The sequence below is a fragment of the Pseudophryne corroboree genome, chromosome 1 (assembly GCF_028390025.1).
Source record: "Pseudophryne corroboree isolate aPseCor3 chromosome 1, aPseCor3.hap2, whole genome shotgun sequence".
Classification (NCBI taxonomy): Eukaryota; Metazoa; Chordata; class Amphibia; order Anura; family Myobatrachidae; genus Pseudophryne; species Pseudophryne corroboree.
In genome coordinates, this window is record NC_086444.1 from 1,084,144,580 (window position 1) to 1,084,170,824 (window position 26,245).

The 26,245-nt window shown below is 48.9% G+C and overlaps 1 protein-coding gene across 1 annotated transcript in view; it reads right to left on the bottom strand.

Moving 5' to 3' along the window:
• FBXL5 (F-box and leucine rich repeat protein 5) overlaps positions 1–19,082 on the bottom strand; it is a 107,220-nt gene extending 88,138 nt beyond the window's left edge. The window contains exon 1 of the mRNA XM_063921178.1: positions 18,817–19,082. Within this exon, the coding sequence (XP_063777248.1) occupies positions 18,817–18,900 (84 nt within the window). The 5' untranslated portion in view covers positions 18,901–19,082. The remainder of the gene's footprint in view (positions 1–18,816) is intronic.
• Between the last annotated feature and the right edge of the window lie 7,163 nt (positions 19,083–26,245).

Consider the following 26,245-nt stretch of genomic DNA (forward strand, 5'->3'; position numbering starts at 1 on the left):
GGAGATAACAGAGGCAGTATGGAACCTGCACAGCGGCAGGTGCCCCACAAAACTGCAGCTAAGAAGCGTGGAGTGTGCCAGAAAGTGACGCTCCTCTGCACCAGAGAGACCCTGCTGAGTATGCCGATGTGGGGGGTCAAGCACACAGTGAGCCGGTGCCCATCTGTCTGTATGACATACCCCTCACACAACCCCATACCTCCCAAATGTCCAGATTTTCGCGGGACAGTCCCATTTTTTGGGGTCTGTCCCGCTGTCCCACCCGCGGGTCGCAGTGTCCGGCGGTGGGGGGGGGGCATTTGGAAAGCTCCTGTACTCGCTGTTCTGCTTAGCAGAGCAGCGGTGAATAGTGGAGACAGAGGGAGAGGGGGCATCAGGGGGTACGGATTAATGGGGGGGGGTTCCAGCAGCAGAGCCGGATTAAGGGGGGGGGGGGGGGGCAGGGGATACGTACCGTTGGCCCCACAGTTTTAGGGGGCCCCCCGGCTGGAGTAGCTCTGTCCCAGCTCAGAAGCCCCCCCCCCCCCCCCCCCCGTCCTGCCAGCAACAGCGGCAGCATTGTGCTACAGTCAGCACACGCTGCTGCATATTGGCAGGTCTGTGGTGTTGCAGGGAGGCAGCAGTCTCCCTGCTTTCTACTCCCTGTGCGGGTGTGTAAGGGGGAGCGACCACCCCCTCTGGATTTAGCCCTAGCTGAGGGGCCAAAATCCCATAAAAAAAAAACAAATTCGGAATTTGCATAAGGGGGCGTGGCCGCGCGGGCCACGATTAGGCCACGCCCCCAACCCCCAGCAGGCACAGCAATGAGATAGGGCTCCCCTGTCTCAAGTGCCTTGGGCCCCCCAGACTCATAATCAGCCCCTGGGAGCATGCCAGCAGCTCACAGAGCGCTGCGCATGCTCCCTCACTGACGAAAACGGGGACCCTCCCGTGAAGCCACGCCCCCTTTTCGCCGAGTGTGTTTCCTTCCTTCTGCCTGGAGAAAGCTCCTGCAGAAAGCTGGGAGGTCTGCACCCCTGCCTGTGACATGCCCAATGCCCATGCTATCTGCTTCTGCTCCTAGTCTCCTGTAGATTTGGCCAGATCTCTGTGACTCATTTGACTAACTCCGCCCACTGTTGTGACTCCGCCCAGCGTTAGCAAATGAATCACAAGGTCACAGAATAGGGCTATTATATAGGAGATTTTGTTCACAGAATAGAGTATGTACCCAACCTCCTAACAAATTCCTATAAAGCCTTATTTATCTGAAGGACTCTTAGGCATTTACTTCTTTCATGTCACCGTTCACAATAAAGGCAACACTTTGCAATGCTGGCAGGTATCGGGACAATTCACCATTCTGCCGATGCCTGGGTTAGCGAAGGGTCATGGAAAGTCAACACGTTGAAAATCCTTGGGCCGTAGATGAAGAACATACAATATAGTTTGGCTATAAAACTTTGCCATTGAATATGCAATTAACTTTTAACGCTGCATTCACCATTAAATGTGAAATGGCAAAAGCTGTCAGTTTTGATGTTTTCCAATCTCCTATCTGGCATTACTAAGCAAAAGTTTCTTCACTCCCCTATCACCCTGCATGCTAATATGGACGATATTGTCCATATTGGCCTGCATGTTTAAACGAGCCGGCACTAGCGAGCCTACACACTGAAAGATATGAACGGTATCTCGTTCATTAATGAACAAGATCGTTCATCTATCTTTCACTGGAATTAACCAGTGTGTAGGGCCCATAAGGCTTTATAGGCCTCAACACATCTTCCACTCCTTCTCCCTGCTCTTTATCACCACAACTTACAGAAATACTAACCTGTCCCCAGTACCCAGACTCTTCACCTCAGGCACACTGGCTGCAAGGTATTCTGCGCTACTATAGACTATTGCCAGATGCATAGAATACCCATACCTTACTTGGTTGTGTAATAACACTAATCTACATTACAGTAGTTATATACCGTATATCTGAAATAAACAGATTAATCCTTACACTGATTAATACTATTCTGCAATATTAAACTGTCATCCCTGACTGCAATATTGGCAATTATAAATTACTCTGCAATAACCCTTAACTCTATTTACATTTCTGCAATATTTAACCCTATACTGTCCTGAATTCTATAGCACCCAATATACAGTGCATCTGTAAAGTATTCACAGCGCTTCACTTTTTCCACATTTTATGTTATGTTACAGCCTTATTTCAAAATGGAATAAATAAATTTTCCCCCCTCAAAATTTTACACACAATACCCCATAACGGAAAAGTTTTCAGATTTTTGCAAATGTATTAAAAATAAAAAACTAAGAAATCACATGTACATAAATATTTACAACCTTTGCATTGTTTCCACTGATCATCCTTGAGATGTACCTACAGCTTAATTGTAGTCCACCTGTGGTAAATTCAGTTGATTGGACATGATTTGGAAAGGCACACACCTGTCTATATAAGGTCCCACACTCGACAGTGAAATGTCTAAGCACAAACCAAGCATGAAGTCGAAGGCATTGTCTGTAGACCCCCGAGACAGGATTGTCTCGAGGCACAAATCTGGAGAAGGGTACAGAAAAATATCTGCTGCTTTGAAGGTCCCAATGAGCACAGTGGCCTCCATCATCCGTAAATGGAAGAAGTTCGGAACCACCAGGACTCTTCCCAGAGCTGGCTGGCTGGACACACTGAACGATCAGGCGAGAAGGGCCCTAGTCAGGGAGGTGACCAAGAACCCGATGGTCACTGTCAGAACTACAGCATTCCTCTGTGGAGAGAGGAGAACCTTCCAGTAGTGGATTGCTGCATCTCTGCAGCAATCCACTAATCAGGCCTGTATGGTAGAGTGGCCAGACGGAAGCCACTCCTTAGTAAAAAGCACATAGCAACCCATCTGGAGTTTGCCTGAAGGACTCTTGGATCATGAGAAACAAAATTCTCTGGTCTGATGAGACAAAGATTGAACTCTTTGGCCTGAATGCCAGGCATCATGTTTGGAGGAAACCAGGCACCGCTCATCACCAGGCCAATACCATCCCTATAGTGAAGCATGGTGATGGCAGCATCATGCTGTGGGGATGTTTTTCAGCGGCAGGAACTGGGAGACTAGTCAGGATAGAAGGAAAGATGAATGCAGCGATGTACAGAGATATCCTGGATGAAAACCTGCTCCAGAGCGCTCGACCTCAAACTGGGGCGATGGTTATTCTTTCAGCAGGACAACGATCCAAAGCACACAGCCAAGATATCAAAGGCATGGCTTCAGGACAACTCTGTGAATGTCCTTGAGTGGCCCAGCCAGAGCACAGATGCTTCTCATCCATCCTGATGGAGCTTGAGATGTGCTACAAAGAGGGTTGGACATAACTGCCATAAAATAGGTGTGCCAAGCTTGTGGCATCATTTTCAAAAAGACTTGAGGCTGTAATTGCTGCCAAAGGTGCATCAAAGTATTGAGCAAAGGCTGTGAATACTTATGTACATGTGATTTCTTAGTTTTTTTTATTCTTAGTAAATTTGCAAAAATTTCAAAAAAAACCTTATTTCACGTTATAATTATGGGGTATGGTGTGTAGAATTTTGAGGGGAAAAAAAATAAGAATTTACTTACCGATAATTCTATTTCTCGTAGTCCGTAGTGGATGCTGGGGACTCCGTAAGGACCATGGGGAATAGCGGCTCCGCAGGAGACTGGGCACATCTAAAGAAAGCTTTAGGACTATCTGGTGTGCACTGGCTCCTCCCCCTATGACCCTCCTCCAAGCCTCAGTTAGGATACTGTGCCCGGACGAGCGTACACAATAAGGAAGGATCTTGAATCCCGGGTAAGACTCATACCAGCCACACCAATCACACCGTACAACTTGTGATCTGAACCAAGTTAACAGCATGATAACAGAGGAGCCTCTAGAAAAGATGGCTCACTACAGCAATAACCCGATTTTTTGGTAACAATAACTATGTACAAGTATTGCAGACAATCCGCACTTGGGATGGGCGCCCAGCATCCACTACGGACTACGAGAAATAGAATTATCGGTATGTAAATTCTTATTTTCTCTAACGTCCTAAGTGGATGCTGGGGACTCCGTAAGGACCATGGGGATTATACCAAAGCTCCCAAACGGGCGGGAGAGTGCGGATGACTGCAGCACCAAATGAGAGAACTCCAGGTCCTCCTCAGCCAGGGTATCAATTTTGTAGAATTTTACAAACGTATTTGCTCCTGACCAAGTAGCTGCTCGGCAAAGTTGTAAAGCCGAGACCCCTCGGGCAGCCGCCCAAGATGAGCCCACCTTCCTTGTGGAGTGGGCATTTACAGATTTTTGGCTGTGGCAGGCCTGCCACAGAATGTGCAAGCTGAATTGTACTACAAATCCAACGTGCAATAGTCTGCTTAGAAGCAGGAGCACCCAGCTTGTTGGGTGCATACAGGATAAACAGCGAGTCAGTTTTCCTGACTCCAGCTGTCCTGGAAACATATTTTCAGGGCCCTGACAACGTCTAGCAACTTGGAGTCCTCCAAGTCCCTAGTAGCCGCAGGCACCACAATAGGTTGGTTCAGGTGAAACGCTGAAACCACCTTAGGGAGAAACTGAGGACGAGTCCTCAATTCCGCCCTGTCCGAATGGAAAATCAGATAAGGGCTTCCACAGGACAAAGCCGCCAATTCTGACACGCGCCTGGCCCAGGCCAGGGCCAACAGCATGACCACTTTCCATGTGAGATATTTTAACTCCACAGATTTAAGTGGTTCAAACCAATGTGACTTTTGGAACCCAAAAACTACATTGAGATCCCAAAGTGCCACTGGAGGCACAAAAGGAGGCTGTATATGCAGTACCCCTTTTACAAACGTCTGAACTTCAGGGACTGAAGCTAGTTCTTTTAGGAAGAAAATTGACAGGGCCGAAATTTGAACCTTAATGGACCCCAATTTCAGGCCCATAGACACTCCTGTTTGCAGGAAATGTAGGAATCGACCCAGTTGAATTTCCTCCGTCGGGCCTTACTGGCCTCGCACCACGCAACATATTTTCGCCAAATGCGGTGATAATGTTTTGCGGTTACATCCTTCCTGGCTTTGATCAGGATAGGGATGACTTCATCCGGAATGCCTTTTTTCCTTCAGGATCCGGCGTTCAACCGCCATGCCGTCAAACGCAGCCGCGGTAAGTCTTGGAACAGACAGGGTCCTTGCTGGAGCAGGTCCCTTCTTAGAGGTAGAGGCCACGGATCCTCCGTGAGCATCTCTTGAAGTTCCGGTTACCAAGTCCTTCTTGGCCAATCCGGAGCCACGAATATAGTGCTTACTCCTCTCCATCTTATCAATCTCAGTACCTTGGGTATGAGAGGCAGAGGAGGGAACACATACACTGACTGGTACACCCACGGTGTTACCAGAGCGTCTACAGCTATTGCCTGAGGGTCCCTTGACCTGGCGCAATACCTGTCGAGTTTTTCCCAACGGTTTATAATCATGTGGAAGACTTCTGGGTGAAGTCCCCACTCTCCCGGGTGGAGGTCGTGCTGAGGAAGTCTGCTTCCCAGTTGTCCACTCCCGGAATGAATACTGCTGACAGTGCTATCACATGATTTTCCGCCCAGCGAAGAATCCTTGCAGCTTCTGCCATTGCCCTCCTGCTTCTTGTGCCACCCTGTCTGTTTACGTGGGTGACTGCCGTGATGTTGTCCGACTGGATCAACACCGGCTGACCTTGAAGCAGAGGTCTTGCTAAGCTTAGAGCATTGTAAATGGCCCTTAGCTTCAGGATATTTATGTGAAGTGATGTCTCCAGGCTTGACCATAAGCCCTGGATATTCCTTTCCTGTGTGACTGCTCCCCAGCCTCGCAGGCTGGCATCCGTGGTCACCAGGACCCAGTCCTGAATGCCGAATCTGCGGCCCTCTAGAAGATGAGCACTCTGCAACCACCACAGGAGGGACACCCTTGTCCTTGGTGACAGGGTTATCCGCTGATGCATCTGAAGATGCGACCCGGACCATTTGTCCAGCAGGTCCCACTGGAAAGTTCTTGCGTGGAATCTGCCGAATGGGATTGCTTCGTAGGAAGCCACCATTTTACCCAGAACCCTTGTGCATTGATGCACTGAGACTTGGCTCGGTTTTAGGAGGTTCCTGACTAGCTCGGATAACTCCCTGGCTTTCTCCTCCGGGAGAAACACCTTTTTCTGGACTGTGTCCAGGATCATCCCTAGGAACAGAAGACAAGTCGTCGGAACCAGCTGCGATTTTGGAATATTGAGAATCCAATCGTGCTGCCGCAACACTACCTGAGATAGTGCTACACCGACCTCCAACTGTTCCCTGGATCTTACCCTTATCAGGGAATCGTCCAAGTAAGGGATAACTAAAATTCCCTTCCTTCGAAGGAATATCATCATTTCGGCCATTACCTTGGTAAAGACCCGGGGTGCCATGGACCATCCATACGGCAGCGTCTGAACTGATAGTGACAGTTCTGTACCATAAACCTGAGGTACCCTTGATGAGAAGGGTAAATTTTGACATGAAGGTAAGCATCCTTGATGTCCCGAGACATCATGTAGTCCCCTTCTTCCAGGTTCGCAATCACTACTCTGAGTGACTCAATCTTGAATTTGAACCTCTGTATGTAAGTGTTCAAAGATTTTAGATTTAGAATCGGTTTCACCGAGCCGTCCGGCTTCGGTACCACAACAGTGTGGAATAATACCCCGTTCCCTGTTGCAGGAGGGGTACCTTGATTATCACCTGCTGGGAATACAGCTTGTGAATGGCTTCCAAAACTGTCTCCCTGTCAGAAGGAGACATCGGTAAAGCCGACTTTAGGAAACGGCGAGGGGGAGACGTCTCGAATTCTAATTTGTACCCCTGAGATATCACCTGAAGGATCCAGGGGTCTACTTGCGAGTGAGCCCACTGCGCGCTGAAATTCATTGAGACGGGCCCCCCACCGTGCCTGATTCTGCTTGTAAAGCCCCAGCGTCATACTGAGGGCTTGGCAGAGGCGGGAGAGGGTTTCTGTTCCTGGGAACTGGCTGATTTCTGCAGCCTTTTTCCTCTCCCTCTGTCACGGGGCAGAAATGAGGAACCTTTTGCCCGCTTGTCCACGAAAAGACTGCGCCTGATAATACGGCGTCTTCTCATGTTGAGAGGCGACCTGGGGTACAAACGTGGATTTCCCAGCTGTTGCCGTGGCCACCAGGTCTGAAAGACCGACCCCAAATAACTCCTCCCCTTAATAAGGTAATACTTCCAAATGCCGTTTGGAATACGCATCACCTGACCACTGACGTGTCCATAACCTTCTACTGGTAGAAATGGACAACGCACTTAGACTTGATGCCAGTCGGCAAATATTCCGCTGTGCATCACGCATATATAGAAATGCATCTTTTAAATGCTCTATAGGCAAAAATATACTGTCCCTATCTAGGGTATCAATATTTTTAGTCAGGGAATCCGACCACGCCAACCCAGCACTGCACATCCAGGCTGAGGCGATTGCTGGTCGCAGTATAACACCAGTATGTGTGTAAATACATTTTAGGATACCCTCCTGCTTTCTATCAGCAGGATCCTTAAGGGCGGCCATCTCAGGAGAGGGTAGAGCCCTTACAAGCGTGTGAGCGCTTTATCCACCCTAGGGGGTGTTTCCCAACGCACCCTAACCTCTGGCGGGAAAGGATATAATGCCAATAACATTTTAGAAATTATCAGTTGTTATCGGGGGAAAACCACGCATCATCACACACCTCATTTAATTTCTCAGATTCAGGAAAACTACAGGTAGTTTTTCCTCACCGAACATAATACCCCTTTTTGGTGGTACTCGTATTATCAGAAATGTGTAAAACATTTTTCATTGCCTCAATCATGTAACGTGTGGCCCTACTGGAAGTCACATTTGTCTCTTCACCGTCGACACTGGAGTCAGTATCCGTGTCGGCGTCTATATCTGCCATCTGAGGTAACGGGCGCTTTAGAGCCCCCGACGGCCTATGAGACGTCTGGACAGGCCCAAGCTGAGTAGCCGGCTGTCTCATGTCAACCACTGTCTTTTATACAGAGCTGACACTGTCACGTAATTCCTTCCAACAGTTCATCCACTCAGGTGTCGACCCCCTAGGGGGTGACATCACTATTACAGGCAATCTGCTCCGTCTCCACATCATTTTTCTCCTCATACATGTCGACACAAACGTACCGACATACAGCACACACACAGGGAATGCTCTGATAGAGGACAGGACCCCACTAGCCCTTTGGGGAGACAGAGGGAGAGTTTGTCAGCACACACCAGAGCGCTATATATATATATATATATATATATATATATATATATATATATATATATATATATATATATACAGGGATAACCTTATATAAGTGTTTTTCCCCTTATAGCTGCTGTATCTTTAATACTGCGCGTAATTAGTGCCCCCCCTCTCTTTTTTAACCCTTTCTGTAGTGTAGTGACTGCAGGGGAGAGACAGGGAGCTTCCCTCCAACGGAGCTGTGAGGGAAAATGGCGCCAGTGTGCTGAGGAGATAAGCTCCGCCCCCTTATCGGCGGCCTTATCTCCCGTTTTTCTATGTATTCTGGCAGGGGTTAAATGCATCCATATAGCCCAGGAGCTATATGTGATGCATTTTTTGCCATCCAAGGTGTTTTTTATTGCGTCTCAGGGTGCACCCCCCCAGCGCCCTGCACCCTCAGTGACCGGAGTGTGAAGTGTGTTGAGAGCAATGGCGCACAGCTGCAGTGCTGTGCGCTACCATGTTGAAGACAGGACGTCTTCTGCCGCCGATTTTCCGGACCTCTTCTGCCTTCTGGCTCTGTAAGGGGGCCGGCGGCGCGGCTCTGGGACCCATCCAGGCTGGGCCTGTGATCGTCCCTCTGGAGCTAATGTCCAGTAGCCTAAGAAGCCCAATCCACTCTGCACGCAGGTGAGTTCGCTTCTTCTCCCCTTAGTCCCTCGATGCAGTGAGCCTGTTGCCAGCAGGTCTCACTGAAAATAAAAAACCTAAACTAAAACTTTCACTAAGAAGCTCAGGAGAGCCCCTAGTGTGTACCCTTCTCGTTCGGGCACAAAGATCTAACTGAGGCTTGGGGGAGGAGCCAGTGCACACCAGATAGTCCTAAAGCTTTCTTTAGATGTGCCCAGTCTCCTGCGGAGCCGCTATTCCCCATGGTCCTTACGGAGTCCCCAGCATCCACTTAGGACGTTAGAGAAAAATGTATTCCATTTCAGAATAAGGCTGTAACATAACAAAATGTGGAAAAAGTGAAACGCTGCGAATACTTTCCGGATGCACTGTTTAACCTCTAGCGTCTAGCCGCATTCTCTCCAGTATTTGCCTGCAATATTACTACTAATGCTGTACTACACCATCGGTACAATTACCTATACAACAGAGGCCTGCTCTCCCATCTGCCACCTTACCCCTCTTACTCCATGCTTTGCCAGCCATCTTGCAATTCTTTCTCCCTACACATACATATAGACACACGTACAGAGTAAACACAGATATCACACTAGCATACATCATCATCATCATTTCTTTGCACCTTAAAAGATTCCTGCTATTTTATAAACACAAAAGAAGTTATAAGGAACAGAGTTAACATTGTAAAAGAACATACTTAGCAAACTAATGTAATGCAATGTATGTACTGTATATATAGGGGTATATGCAATTGCGGTTGAATACCCGCTGGAATTCGACCGTTTTTTAATTCGACACAATTCGACAGTCAGACAATCCACGTACTTGGCGAAAAAACAAACCGCATTACCCGGACCACGCACTGAAAGGGGTCCCATGTGTAAACACTGTAACCTCACCGCTGACCGCAAAGTTCCCACCATTGAAGATAATGGAGCGGCATGTGCCGTCTGACAGATCAGACGCGCACAGCCAATCAGGAGAGTGCCACGACGTGGCGCTCTCTGATTGGCTGAAGGGACCCTCTGTGACAGGAGTCAGGAGACCCTCTGTCACAGGAGTCACGTGGGGTCCCGGCATTCGGGGAAAGGGGTCCCATGTGTAAACATAAGGAAGGATATTGAATCCCGGGTAAGACTCATACCAGCCACACCGTACAACTTGTGATCTGAACCCAGTTAACAGTATGATAAACGCAAAGGAGCCTCTGAAAAGATGGCTCACAACAATAATAACCCGAATTTTTGTAACAATAACTATATACAAGTATTGCAGACAATCCGCACTAGGGATGGGCGCCCAGCATCCACTACGGACTACGAGAAATAGATTTATCGGTAAGTAAAATCTTATTTTCTCTGACGTCCTAGTGGATGCTGGGACTCCGTAAGGACCATGGGGATTATACCAAAGCTCCCAAACGGGCGGGAGAGTGCGGATGACTCTGCAGCACCGAATGAGAGAACTCCAGGTCCTCCTCAGCCAGGGTATCAAATTTGTAGAATTTAGCAAACGTGTTTGCCCCTGACCAAGTAGCTGCTCGGCAAAGTTGTAAAGCCGAGACCCCTCGGGCAGCCGCCCAAGATGAGCCCACTTTCCTTGTGGAATGGGCTTTTACTGATTTTGGCTGTGGCAATCCTGCCACAGAATGTGCAAGCTGAATTGTACTACAAATCCAACGAGCAATCGTCTGCTTAGAAGCAGGAGCACCCAGCTTGTTGGGTGCATACAGGATAAACAGCGAGTCAGATTTTCTGACTCCAGCCGTCCTGGAAACATATTTTCAAGGCCCTGACAACGTCAAGCAACTTAGAGTCCTCTAAGTCCCTGGTAGCCGCAGGTACCACAATAGGTTGGTTCATGTGAAATGCAGAAACCACCTTAGGTAGAAATTGAGGACGAGTCCTCAATTCCGCCCTGTCAGAATGAAAAATTAAGTAAGGGCTTTTATATGATAAAGCCGCCAATTCTGACACACGCCTGGCTGAAGCCAAGGCTAACAGCATCGACACCTTCCATGTGAGATATTTTAAGTCCACAGTGGAAAGTGGTTCAAACCAATGTGACTTTAGAAAACTCAACACCACATTGAGATCCCAAGGTGCCACTGGAGGCACAAAAAGGAGGCTGTATGTGCAGCACCCCTTTCACAAATGTCTGAACTTCAGGTACTGAAGCCAGTTCTTTCTGGAAGAAAATCGACAGGGCCGAAATTTGAACCTTAATGGACCCTAATTTTAGGCCCATAGACAGTCCTGTTTGCAGGAAATGAAGGAAACGACCCAGTTGAAATTCCTCTGTAGGGGCCTTCTTGGCCTCACACCGCGCAACATATTTACGCCAAATGCGGTGATAATGTTTTGCGGTTACGTCCTTCCTGGCTTTGACCAGAGTAGGAATGACTTCTTCTGGAATGCCTTTTTCCCTCAGGATCCGGCGTTCAACCGCCATGCCGTCAAACGCAGCCGCGGTAAGTCTTGGAACAGACAAGGCCCCTGCAGTAGCAGGTCCTTTCTTAGAGGTAGAGGCCACGGTTCGTCCGTGAGCATCTCTTGAAGTTCCGGGTACCAAGTCCTTCTTGGCCAATCCGGAACCACGAGTATAGTTCTTACTCCTCTCCTTCTTATGATTCTCAGTACTTTTGGTATGAGAGGCAGAGGAGGGAACACATACACTGACTGGTACACCCACGGCGTTACCAGAGCGTCCACTGCTATTGCCTGAGGGTCCCTTGACCTGGCGCAATATCTGTCCAGTTTTTTGTTTAGACGTGACGCCATCATGTCCACCTTTGGTTTTTCCCAACGGTTTACAATCAGGTGGAAGACTTCTGGGTGAAGTCCCCACTCTCCCGGGTGAAGGTCGTGTCTGCTGAGGAAGTCTGCTTCCCAGTTGTCCACTCCCGGAATGAACACTGCTGACAGTGCTATCACATGATTTTCCGCCCAGCGAAGAATCCTTGCAGCTTCTGCCATTGCCCTCCTGCTTCTCGTGCCGCCCTGTCTGTTTACGTGGGCGACTGACGTGATGTTGTCCGATTGGATCAACACCGCCTGACCCTGAAGCAGAGGTTTTGCTTGACTTAGGGCATTGTAAATGGCCCTTAGTTCCAGAATGTTTATATGAAGAGATGTTTCCATGCTTGACCACAAGCCCTGGAAATTCCTTCCCTGTGTGACTGCTCCCCAGCCTCTCAGGCTGGCATCCGTGGTTACCAGGATCCAATCCTGAATGCCAAATCTGCGGCCCTCTAGTAGATGAGCACTCTGCAGCCACCACAGGAGAGACACCCTTGTCCTTGGCGACAGGGTTATCCGCTGATGCATCTGCAGATGCGATCCGGACCATTTGTCCAGTAGATCCCACTGAAACGTTCTTGCATGGAATCTTCCGAATGGAATCGCTTCGTAAGAAGCCACCATTTTTCCCAGGACCCTCGTGCACTGATGCACTGAGACCTGGCCTGGTTTTAGGAGGTTCCTGACTAGCTCGGATAACTCCCTGGCCTTCTCCTCCGGGAGAAACACCTTCTTCTGGACTGTGTCCAGAATCATTCCTAGGAACAGTAGACGTGTCGTTGGAATCAGCTGCGATTTTGGAATATTTAGAATCCACCCGTGCTGACGTAACACTACCTGAGATAGTGCTACTCCGACTTCTAACTGTTCCCTGGATCTTGCCCTTATCAGGAGATCGTCCAAGTAAGGGATAATTAAAATGCCTTTTCTTCGTAGAAGAATCATCATTTTGGCCATTACCTTGGTAAAGACCCGAGGTGCCGTGGACAATCCAAACGGCAGCGTCTGAAACTGATAATGACAGTTTTGTACTACAAACCTGAGGTACCCTTGGTGAGAAGGGTATATTGGGACGTGGAGATAAGCATCTTTGATGTCCAGAGACACCATATAGTCCCCTTCTTCCAGGTTCGCTATCACTGCTCTGAGTGACTCCATCTTGAATTTGAACCTTTTTATGTAAGTGTTCAAGGATTTCAGATTTAAAATTGGTCTCACCGAGCCGTCCGGCTTCGGTACCACAAACAGCGTGGAATAATACCCCTTTCCTTGTTGCAGGAGGGGTACCTTGATTATCACCTGCTGGGAATACAGCTTGTGAATGGCTTCCAAAACTGCCTCCCTGTCGGAGGGAGACTTTGGTAAAGCAGACTTCAGGAACCGACGAGGGGGAAACGCCTCGAATTCCAGTTTGTACCCCTGCGATACTACCTGTAGAATCCAGGGATCCACTTGCGAGTGAGCCCACTGCGCGTTGAAATTCTTGAGACGGGCCCCCACCATATCTGAGTCTGCTTGTAAAGCCCCAGCGTCATGCTGAAGACTTGGCAGAAGCAGGGGAGGGCTTCTGCTCCTGGGAAGCGGCTGCATGGTGCAGTCTTTTTCCTCTTCCTCTGCCCCGGGGCAGAAAGGAGTGGCCTTTTGCTCGCTTGTACTTATGGGAACGAAAGGACTGAGTTTGAAAAGACGGTGTCTTTTTCTGCTGATGTGAAGTGACCTGGGGTAAAAAGGTGGATTTTCCAGCCGTTGCCGTGGCCACCAGGTCCGATAGACCAGCCCCAAATAACTCCTCCCCTTTATACGGCAATACTTCCATGTGCCGTTTGGAATCCGCATCCCCTGACCACTGTCGCGTCCATAACGCTCTTCTAGCAGAGATGGACATAGCACTTACTCTTGATGCCAGGGTGCAAATATCCCTCTGTGCATCACGCATATATAGTAATGCATCCTTTAAATGTTCTATAGTTAACAAAATATTGTCCCTATCCAGGGTATCAATATTCTCAGTCAGGGAATCCGACCATGCGACTCCAGCACTGCACATCCAGGCTGAGGCGATTGCTGGTCGCAGTATAACACCAGTATGTGTGTATATACTTTTTAGGATATTTTCCAGCCTTCTATCAGCTGGTTCTTTGAGGGTGGCCGTATCAGGAGACGGTAACGCTACTTGTTTAGATAAACGTGTGAGCGCCTTATCTACCCTAGGGGGTGTTTCCCAACGCGCCCTAACCTCTGGCGGGAAGGGATATAATGCTAATAATTTTTTAGAAATTAGCTGTTTTTTATCGGGGGAAACCCACGCTTTATCACACACCTCATTTATTTCCTCTGACTCAGGAAAAACTATTGGTAGTTTTTTCACACCCCACATAATACCCTTCTTTGTGGTACTTGTAGTGTCAGAAAGGTTCAATGCCTCTTTCATTGCCGTGATCATGTAACGTGTGGCCCTACTGGACATTACGTTTGTCTCGTCACCGTCGACACTAGACTCAGTATCTGTGTCAGGGTCTGTGTCGACCCACTGAGGTAACGGGCGTTTTAGCGCCCCTGACGGTGTCTGAGACGCCTGGACAGGCACTAATTGATTTGCCGGCTGTCTCATGTCGTCAACAGTTTTTTGCAAATTGCTGACATTATCACTTAATTGTTTAAATACAATCATCCAGTCAGGTGTCGACTCCCTAGGGGGTGACATCACCAACACAGGCAACTGCTCCGCCTCCACATCATTTTCCTCCTCATACATGTCGACACACGCGTACCGACACACAGCACACACACAGGGAATGCTCTGATAGAGGACAGGACCCCACTTAGCCCTTTGGAGAGACAGAGGGAGAGTCTGCCAGCACACACCCAGCGCTATATATATTATATATATATATATATATATATATATATATATATATATATATATATATAGGGATAACCTTATATAAGTGTTATTCCCTTATAGCTGCTGTTATTATCGTTATTTGCTGCCAAAAATGCCCCCCCTTCTCTTTTTTACCCTGATTCTGAAGCAGGACTGCAGGGGAGAGTCAGGGAGCCGTCCTTCCAGCGGAGCTGTGAGGGAAAATGGCGCTTGTGTGCTGAGGAGATAGGCTCCGCCCCTTCACGACGTCCTTATCTCCCGCTTTTTTGTGTAAAAATGGCAGGGGTTAAAATACATCCATATAGCCCAGGAGCTATATGTGATGTATTCTTTTTGCCACCTAAGGTATATACTGTTATATTGCGTCTCAGGGCGCTCCCCCCCAGCGCCCTGCACCCTCAGTGACCGGAGTGTGAAGTGTGCTGAGAGCAATGGCGCACAGCTGCGGTGCTGTGCGCTACCTTAGTCTGAAGACAGGATGTCTTCTGCCGCCGATTTCACCGGACCTCTTCGTCTCTTCTGGCTCTGTAAGGGGGACGGCGGCGCGGCTCCGGTGACCCATCCAGGCTGAACCTGTGATCGTCCCTCTGGAGCTAATGTCCAGTAGCCTAAGAAACCCGATCCACTCTGCACTCAGGTGAGTCCGTTTCTTCTCCCCTTAGTCCCACGATGCAGTGAGCCTGTTGCCAGCAGGACTCACTGAAAATAAAAAAAACCTAAACTAAACTTTTATTCTAAGCAGCTCAGGAGAGCCACCTAGATTGCACCCTTCTCGGCCGGGCACAAAAATCTAACTGAGGCTTGGAGGAGGGTCATAGGGGGAGGAGCCAGTGCACACCACCTGATCCTTAAGCTTTTATTTTGTGCCCTGTCTCCTGCGGAGCCGCTATTCCCCATGGTCCTTACGGAGTCCCAGCATCCACTAGGACGTCAGAGAAAATTAGATTCCACCACCAAAATGAGGCGGACTGAAATTGACGAAATGACTGTCCAAAAGCACTGTTGTCGAATCGACATTCTTCAATTGAATATACTTTAGTCGAAAAACCGCATTTTTACCATTGCAGACTTGTCGAATTTGACAACTGTCGAATTTCAAAAAGTCGAATCTAAAACAGACGTTTTTTTTTGTCGAAAAGTACTGTATTGCATTGTCGAATTTTTTGTGTGTGTCGAAAATGCCCCGTTTTTCGACATTTGCGGCAATTCGACCGCAATTGCATATACCCCATAATCTCTATTATCCTTGCAAAGTAAAAAGCTGAGAAAGAAAGAAAGAAAGAAAGATAGATAGATAGACTTGTCTTTATTTGTTAGCGACTAACACGCAATTATGGACACAGAGGTCAGAGGACATAATTCAGTAAGGATTGCAATTGCAAAGCTGATGTAATCCTTTGCAATGCAAATGCAGGAGGTGGTGCATGCCATCTCTTTCCTGCATTTGCGATGCGATCACATCTGTGGTGAACATTGCGATCATCAGTCGTGATGTTCATCTGCGACAAGCCGAGTAAGCCTGACCTTACTTAGGCTTGCCGACGCAGGGCAGCTTACGAGGCCAAGTAAACTGCGTCTCGCAACGCAGTTCTTGGCCTCACCACTCCCAGAAAAAGGGGCAACATCCCCCCCCCCCCCCCCCCCCCTCCCTCCCTGGCTTGCACAATCACATAAGCGATCCTTACTGAATTAGGCACAGGGAGAATGTGTGAGACTTGCTGTATAGAACCTGGTACAACAAAGGAGTTGTATGGGTAACTCCCATAGGCTCCAGCTGGTGCCGCATCTTGCGTAACAACCAGGACTCTCTGTTTATGGTTGGATAGTGGTACAAGGTAAAAGTTTCAAAAGGGTTAAGAAGGATGATGCTACAGGTTCTGAAATTGAAAACAGCTGTCAAAATGACATTATACTTCACAAATCAATAAGATTAGTTATTAGTAATATACAGTATATGGCAATTATTGTACCACTGATTAGTAATAGGAGAAAGGATAACTTCCAAATGCCCTAGTACATAACCCTGTTACTTAATTACCTTTTGTTATAAATGTACATACAGGACGTAACTAGACTGTCACAGACTGTAGCCCAATGTCTCACCTGCAGGTACACCTATAGTACTGCAACTAGATAGAAACATAGAATTTGACAGCAGATAAGAACCACTTGGCCCATCTAGTCTGCCCATTAATATGGTCACAGGCTGTAGCCCAATGTCTCACCTGCAGGTACACCTATATACTATGCATGTATCTAGTACTGGAACTAGACTGTCACAGGCTGTAGCCCAATGTCTCACCTGCAGGTACACCTATAGTACTGTAACTAGATGGTCACAGGCTGTAGCCCAATGTCACACCTGCAGGTACACCTATATACTATGCATGTATCTAGTACTGGAACTAGACTGTCACAGGCTGCAGCCCAATGTCTCACCTGCAGGTACACCTATAGTACTGTAACTAGATGGTCACAGGCTGTAGCCCAATGTCACACCTGCAGGTACACCTATATACTATGCATGTATCTAGTACTGGAACTAGACTGTCACAGGCTGCAGCCCAATGTCTCACCTGCAGGTACACCTATAGTACTGTAACTAGATGGTCACAGGCTGTAGCCCAATGTCACACCTGCAGGTACACCTATATACTATGCATGTATCTAGTACTGGAACTAGACTGTCACAGGCTGTAGCCCAATGTCACACCTGCAGGTACACCTATATACTGTGCATGTATCTAGCACTGTAACTAGACTGTCACAGGCTGTAGCCCAATGTCTCACCTGCAGGTACACCTATATACTGTGCATGTATCTAGTACTGGAACTAGACTGTCACAGGCTGTAGCCCAATGTCTCACCTGCAGGTACACCTATATACTGTGCATGTATCTAGTACTGGAACTAGACTGTCACAGGCTGTAGCCCAATGTCACACCTGCAGGTACACCTATATACTGTGCATGTATCTAGCACTGTAACTAGACTGTCACAGGCTGTAGCCCAATGTCTCACCTGCAGGTACACCTATATACTGTGCATGTATCTAGTACTGGAACTAGACGGTCACAGGCTGTAGCCCAATGTCTCACCTGCAGGTACACCTATATACTGTGCATGTATCTAGTACTGTAACTAGACTGTCACAGGCTGTAGCCCAATGTCTCACCTGCAGGTACACCTATATACTATGCATGTATCTAGTACTGGAACTAGACTGTCACAGGCTGTAGCCCAATGTCTCACCTGCAGGTACACCTATATACTGTGCATGTATCTAGTACTGGAACTAGACTGTCACAGGCTGTAGCCCAATGTCTCACCTGCAGGTACACCTATATACTGTGCATGTATCTAGCACTGTAACTAGACTGTCACAGGCTGTAGCCCAATGTCTCACCTGCAGGTACACCTATATACTGTGCATGTATCTAGTACTGGAACTAGACTGTCACAGGCTGTAGCCCAATGTCTCACCTGCAGGTACACCTATATACTGTGCATGTATCTAGTACTGTAACTAGACTGTCACAGGCTGTAGCCCAATGTCTCACCTGCAGGTACACCTATATACTGTGCATGTATCTAGTACTGTAACTAGACTGTCACAGGCTGTAGCCCAATGTCTCACCTGCAGGTACACCTTTATACTGTGCATGTATCTAGTACTGTAACTAGACTGTCACAGGCTGTAGCCCAGTGTCTCACCTGCAGGTACACCTATATACTGTGCATGTATCTAGTACTGTAACTAGACTGTCACAGGCTGTAGCCCAATGTCTCACCTGCAGGTACACCTATATACTGTGCATGTATCTAGTACTGTAACTAGACTGTCACAGGCTGTACCCCACTGTCTCACCTGCAGGTACACCTATATACCGTGCCTGTACCTAGTAAGGTAAGTTGTTGGACATAAAAGTATATTTTGCATAGATGTAGCAAACGTATGCGTGTATACATTGCATTATACTCAGTACAGCGAGTCCGTGACGCCGCAGCCGCATAATGCAGGGGCATATGGCGCACACAGTGCAGTGTATTATATATATACAGCTATAAATCAGTCTGTGACAGGGATACACCCCATACTGGTCACACTACAGATGCCAGCAGTGTAGGTCTCTGGTACAGCGCGCACACACGGCCAGGCCTGTCACACCCTGTGTAATGTACCTTATCACAGTACCGCCCGACCAGCTGCTTCATCCGCCAGTGCGGCCCGGTGAACACATCCACCTCGTCCGGGAAAGGAGCCATTCTCCACTCTCCATGCAGGGATCGGCGAACACGATCAGAGGCGGCCACCAGGCTACGGTCACAGTAATCCGCAAGCAGCAGCAGCAGCAACAGCAACAACAAGCAGCAGCCCGGTCACACTCCTCCTCCTCTTACAACAAGTGCGCAACTCCGGCTTACCGCCACTGCGCCTGCGCGGCTCTTCTAGTGGCGAGCTACTTCTGGCGCGCAGGCTGTACTGCGCATGCGTCTCTCACGTGCAGGTTACAATGCTTTTCCTGAGTGTTACTGCACATGCGCAGCACGGGAACTGCTGAGTTCAGCGAGCTGAGCGAGACGAGACTCGAGCAGCGACACTGATGCTGTAGTATAGTAGTTTTTCCCGGCCGGCAAAAGCCGGGTAGTGTGTTTTATCCCTAAACTGTATGCATTCGGCTCTGCTCCTGCTAGGGCGGGAGGCAATGCGTCTTTCAAAATGTATGTTATTATTATTGAGGGCATGGGTGTCCGTGCGGGTAGCTTGTCAATCCCTTTGCTGTGCTGGTGTTATTTTTTATTATTATTACTGAAGCAGAACAAATGCGTCAAATTCATGCATGGTAACAGCAGTAGTAATTGCGCTAAAAAACTTGATCATAAAGTAGGGAATGCTGGGTTATCATAGTTGCTGACTTTGTGGGATAACTTTGGGTGACATGGCACCCTGATTTGCATCATTACTGCCAAGGTAGCCATCACAAGGTAATCAATGGATATTTGGGGGTGCGGGTTTGTAGAAGTGGGGATGTTGCCCATAGCAACCAATCAGATTCAAGCTCTACTAGAAGATGCTAGATAATGGTAAGTAGAATCTGATTGGTTGCTACATCTCCATTTTTACAAACCTGCACTTTAGTAGTAAATATACTCAGTCTCCTTAGTGTGCAGGAGGCTGGAAATTTCCGAGTGCACAAAGGTATTATGCTACAGAATCCACATCAGGGTGCCTGCAGCTGAATTGACATTGAATAGCAATCAGAAACAAGCATACTAAGGTGGCAGCCATTGCAATCTTGTCATGAAATGGGAAAACCATTTCCATAGAGCTGGGGACATCAATTGTTGCTAATCATAATTTCTCATACGTCCTTGGGGATACTGGGAATCCATTTAGTACCATGGGGTATAGACGGGTCCACTAGGAGCCTTGGGCACTTAAGAATTTGATAGTGTGCGCTGGCTCCTCCCTGTATGCCCCTCCTACAAGACTCAGTTTAGAAAATGTGCCCGGAGGAGCCGGTCACGTCGCTGGAAGCTCCTGAAGAGTTTTCTGCATTTATTTTGTATGTTATTTTCAGACAGGACTAGATGGCACCAGCCTGCCTGCTTCGTGGGACTTAGGGGGGGGGGGGGGATGGCCCAACCTCTTGAAGGGTTAATGGTCCTGCTCCCCGCTGACAGGACACTAGCTCCTGAGTAGGGAGGCCAATCCCGGGATTGGGATCGGCGGTATCCTGGGATTTAGGCCCAAAAACGTCCGGGATTCAATCCCGGGATTGGAAGCTCCAATCCCGGGGATTGAGGGATCAGCGTTGAGCGTCCTCAGGACGCTCAGACGCTGCCCGGCTCCCTCCTCCTGTCTCCCCTTGCGCAGCGTGACCTGTGACTGTGAGGTCACGCTGCGCTTTCAGCAGCCGCTGAGCCGGAAAGTACGGCGGTCTTCACCCGCCGCCTCCTCCCGGCTCACCCTGCACTCACCCGCTGCCTCCTCCCGGCTCCCCTACACTCACCCGCCGGCTCCGCTGCACTCACCCGCCGGCTCCTCCTCACCCGCTACCTGGCTGTGCAGGTTTGTACGTTTTTTTTTATGTCTGCAGGGCGGGAGGGGCAGACGGACACAGTCTAAAGCCAATCCCAGGAATCCCGGGATTGACCATTTTTCAATCCCGATACCCGGGATTGAAAAAATGGCCCGGGATTGGCTTCCCTACTCCTGAGTGAACTATTCGCAAGCCCTACCATGGCGAGCGTACATTCCCTCAGCACGCCGCCACCCCTAACAGAGCCAGAAGATAGAAGAGTGGTAAGTACTAAGCTGGCGTCCCGGTTAACGGGTCGCCGGCCATTATGGCGGCATGAGGGTACGGAAACGCACGGCTTCTACATGGGGCGGCTGGGTCTCCAGACTCAGTACACAGTGCAGATGCACCGCTTCTGAGGGAGCAAACTGAGTCTAAGTACACTACGTGTGTACACAGTACCCAAACTGGCATTACAGACTTAAAACGGGGCTGACTCCATTTTAGGAGCCAGTATAAAAAAAGTGCGGGAAGACCGCATGCCATTGAAGGGGCAGGGCTTCGCTATGAGCGGATCCAGCAGCTAACCAGCAGCATTTTTCCTCTGCAGTGGACACAGATGCTGACTGACAGGAACGCGCAGCTCCTCCGGAGATAATCCAGATTGCCTCAGCGGTACCAGGGGGTCATAGCAGGGGGGGAGCGCTTACTAGTGTACTAAGTCCCCAATCTGGGTACTTAGTCTGCGACCCGACTAAGCCTGGCATTAGCAGTAAGGGCACTGTGTGCTGGCTCCATACTATCTCTTTGGGAGGGCTCTTTGTGGGTTAATTGTGCATTTTACCTGTTTCTGTGTCTGTGTGCTATCACTGTCACAGTATGTCAGACAAAGAGTGTGTTTCATGTAAGGCACAGTGTTCCTCTTCTCCAGGAGGTTCACTGCAGTGTACTCAGTGCAGTGTACCCTCCCAGGCTAGTGGGGCGGAGCCAGCTTGGCTGGATTCCATTAGGGGAATGAGTTCCAATATTTCTACTAAATTGTCCCGCAATGAGAAAGAGACGCAATACTTAAGACAATCGATAACTGAGTTTTTGAACAGAGACTCAGTACCCAAACCAGCGTCTCAGTCCCCTGCCATTTGTCCGCATAAACGTCCTTTGGCCCATATCCTGCAGTCTGACTCTGATGATGAGGGGTCAGACATGGAGGAGGGGGAGGTGGACTCAGAAGTGGGGGAGGCTACCTTGTCACAGGGAATAATAGAGGCTCTCATAGAAGCTCTCAGAGAAGTTCTTCATATCCCTGATAAGGTAACAGAGGAGACTAAGGAATCTTATTTTCTCTAACGTCCTAGTGGATGCTGGGGACTCCGAAAGGACCATGGGGAATAGCGGCTCCGCAGGAGACTGGGCACAAAAGTAAAAGCTTTAGGACTACCTGGTGTGCACTGGCTCCTCCCCCTATGACCCTCCTCCAAGCCTCAGTTAAGATTTTGTGCCCGAACGAGAAGGGTGCAATCTAGGTGGCTCTCCTGAGCTGCTTAGAGTAAAAGTTTAAATAGATTTTTTTATTTTCAGTGAGACCTGCTGGCAACAGGCTCACTGCATCGAGGGACTAAGGGGAGAAGAAGCGAACTCACCTGCGTGCAGAGTGGATTGGGCTTCTTAGGCTACTGGACAGTAGCTCCAGAGGGACGATCACAGGCCCAGCCATGGATGGGTCCCGGAGCCGCGCCGCCGTCCCCCTTACAGAGCCAGAAGACTGAAGAGGTCCGGAAAATCGGCGGCAGAAGACGTCCTGTCTTCACTAAGGTAGCGCACAGCACCGCAGCTGTGCGCCATTGCTCTCAGCACACTTCACACTCCGGTCACTGAGGGTGCAGGGCGCTGGGGGGGGGGCGCCCTGAGACGCAATAAAAACACCTTTTTTGGCAAAAAATACATCACATATAGCTCCTGTGCTATATGGATGTATTTAACCCCTGCCTATTTTTACATAAAAAAGCGGGAGAAAGGCCGCCGAAAAAGGGGCGGAGCCTATCTCCTCAGCACACTGGCGCCATTTTTTCCTCACAGCTCCGTTGGAGGAAGGCTCCCTGACTCTCCCCTGCAGTCCTGCACTACAGAAACAGGGTAAAACAAGAGAGGGGGGGCACTAAATTGGCATATAAATATATACAGCAGCTATATTAGGGAAAAACACTTATATAAGGTTATCCCTGTATATATATAGCGCTCTGGTGTGTGCTGGCAAACTCTCCCTCTGTCTCCCCAAAGGGCTAGTGGGGTCCTGTCCTCTATCAGAGCATTCCCTGTGTGTGTGCTGTGTGTCGGTACGTTGTGTCGACATGTATGAGTAGGAAAATGGTGTGGAGGCGGAGCAATTGCCTGTGTTAGTGATGTCACCCCCTAGGGAGTCGACACCTGACTGGATGGTCTTATGGAAAGAATTACGTGATAGTGTCAGCACTTTACAAAAGACTGTTGACGACATGAGACAGCCGGCAAATCAGTTAATACCTGTACAGGCGTCTCAAACACCGTCAAGGGCTCTAAAACGCCCGTTACCTCAGGTCGATACAGACACGGACACTGACTCCAGTGTCGACGGTGAGGAAACAAACGTATTTTCCAGTAGGGCCACACGTTACATGATCACGGCAATGAAGGAGGTTTTGAACATTTCTGATACTACAAGTACCACAAAAAAGGGTATTATGTGGGGTGTGAAAAAACTACCCGTAGTTTTTCCCGAATCAGATGAATTAAATGAGGTGTGTGATGAAGCGTGGGTTTCCCCCGATAAAAAACTGCTAATTTCTAAAAAGTTATTGGCATTATACCCTTTCCCGCCAGAGGTTAGGGCGCGTTGGGAAACACCCCCTAGCGTAGATAAGGCGCTCACACGCTTATCAAAACAAGTGGCGTTACCGTCCCCTGATACGGCCGCCCTCAAGGAACCAGCTGATAGGAAGCTAGAAAATATCCTTAAAAGTATATACACACATACTGGTATTTCTCTATCGTCCTAGTGGATGCTGGGGTTCCTGAAAGGACCATGGGGAATAGCGGCTCCGCAGGAGACAGGGCACAAAAAGTAAAGCTTTCCGATCAGGTGGTGTGCACTGGCTCCTCCCCCTATGACCCTCCTCCAAGCCTCAGTTAGATTTTTGTGCCCGGCCGAGAAGGGTGCAATCTAGGTGGCTCTCCTAAAGAGCTGCTTAGAGAAAGTTTAGCTTAGGTTTTTTATTTTACAGTGAGTCCTGCTGGCAACAGGATCACTGCAACGAGGGACTTAGGGGAGAAGAAGTGAACTCACCTGCGTGCAGGATGGATTGGCTTCTTGGCTACTGGACATCAGCTCCAGAGGGACGATCACAGGTACAGCCTGGATGGTCACCGGAGCCTCGCCGCCGGCCCCCTTGCAGATGCTGAAACATGAAGAGGTCCAGAATCGGCGGCAGAAGACTCCTCAGTCTTCTAAAGGTAGCGCACAGCACTGCAGCTGTGCGCCATTTTCCTCTCAGCACACTTCACACGGCAGTCACTGAGGGTGCAGGGCGCTGGGAGGGGAGCGCCCTGGGAGGCAAATGAAAACCTATTTGGCTAAAAAATACCTCACATATAGCCTCCGGGGGCTATATGGAGATATTTAACCCCTGCCAGAATACACTAAAGAGCGGGAGACGAGCCCGCCGGAAAAGGGGCGGGGCCTGTCTCCTCAGCACACAGCGCCATTTTCCTTACACAGCTCCGCTGGTCAGGACGGCTCCCAGGTCTCTCCCCTGCACTGCACTACAGAAACAGGGTAAAACAAGAGAGGGGGGGCAAAATAGTGGCAAAAAATTATATTATAAAAGCAGCTATACAGGGAGCACTTATTATAAGGCTATCCCTGTCATATATAGCGCTTTTGGTGTGTGCTGGCAAACTCTCCCTCTGTCTCCCCAAAGGGCTAGTGGGGTCCTGTCTTCGTTAAGAGCATTCCCTGTGTGTCTGCTGTGTGTCGGTATGTGTGTGTCGACATGTAGGAGGACGATATTGGTGTGGAGGCGGAGCAATTGCCAAATATGGGGATGTCACCTCCTAGGGGGTCGACACCAGAATGGATGCCTTTATTTATGGAATTACGGGATAGTGTCAACACGCTAAAGCAGTCGTTTGACGACATGAGACGGCCGGACAATCAGTTAGTGCCTGTCCAGGCGCCTCAAACACCGTCAGGGGCTGTAAAACGCCCTTTGCCTCAGTCGGTCGACACAGACCCAGACACAGGCACTGATTCCAGTGGCGACGGTGACGAATCAACCGTATTTTCCAGTAGGGCCACACGTTATATGATTTTGGCAATGAAGGAGGCGTTACATTTAGCTGATACTACAGGTACCACTAAACAGGGTATTATGTGGGGTGTGAAAAAACTACCTATAGTTTTTCCTGAATCAGAAGAACTAAATGATGTATGTGATGAAGCGTGGGTTGCCCCCGATAAAAAGATGCTAATTTCAAAGAAGTTATTAGCTTTATACCCTTTCCCGTCAGAGGTTAGGGCGCGCTGGGAAACACCTCCTAGGGTGGACAAGGCGCTCACACGCTTATCTAAACAAGTGGCGTTACCCTCTCCTGAGACGGCCACACTTAAAGATCCAGCAGATAGGAGGATGGAAAATATCCAAAAAAGTATATACACACATGCAGGTGTTATACTACGACCAGCTATAGCGACAGCCTGGATGTGCAGTGCTGGAGTAGCTTGGTCAGAGTCCCTGATTGAAAATATTGATACCCTGGATAGGGACAATGTTTTACTGTCTTTAGAGCAAATAAAGGATGCATTTCTTTATATGCGTGATGCACAGAGGGATATCTGCACACTGGCATCACGGGTAAGTGCTATGTCCATTTCGGCCAGAAGAAGTTTATGGACGCGACAGTGGTTAGGCGATGCGGACTCAAAACGGCATATGGAAGTTTTGCCGTATAAAGGGGAGGAGTTATTTGGAGTCGGTCTATCAGATTTGGTGGCCACGGCTACAGCCGGGAAATCCACCTTTTTACCTCAAGCTACTCCCCAACAGAAAAAGACACCGACTTTTCAACCGCAGCCCTTTCGTTCCTTTAAAAACAAGAGAGCAAAGGGATATTCATATCTGCCACGAGGCAGAGGAAGGGGGAAGAGACACCAACAGGCAGCTCCTTCCCAGGAACAGAAGCCCTCCCCCGCTTCTACAAAAGCCTCAGCATGACGCTGGGGCTTCTCAAGCGGACTCGGGGGCGGTGGGCGGTCGTCTCAAGAATTTCAGCGCGCAGTGGGCTCACTCGCAGGTAGATCCCTGGATCCTGCAGATAATATCTCAGGGGTACAGGTTGGAACTAGAGACAGATCCGCCTCGCCGTTTCCTGAAGTCTGCTTTACCAACGTCCCCCTCCGAAAGGGAGACGGTTTTGGAAGCCATTCACAAGCTGTACTCTCAGCAGGTGATAGTCAAGGTACCTCTTCTACAACAGGGAAAGGGGTATTATTCCACTCTATTTGTGGTACCGAAGCCGGACGGCTCGGTAAGACCTATTCTAAATCTGAAGTCCTT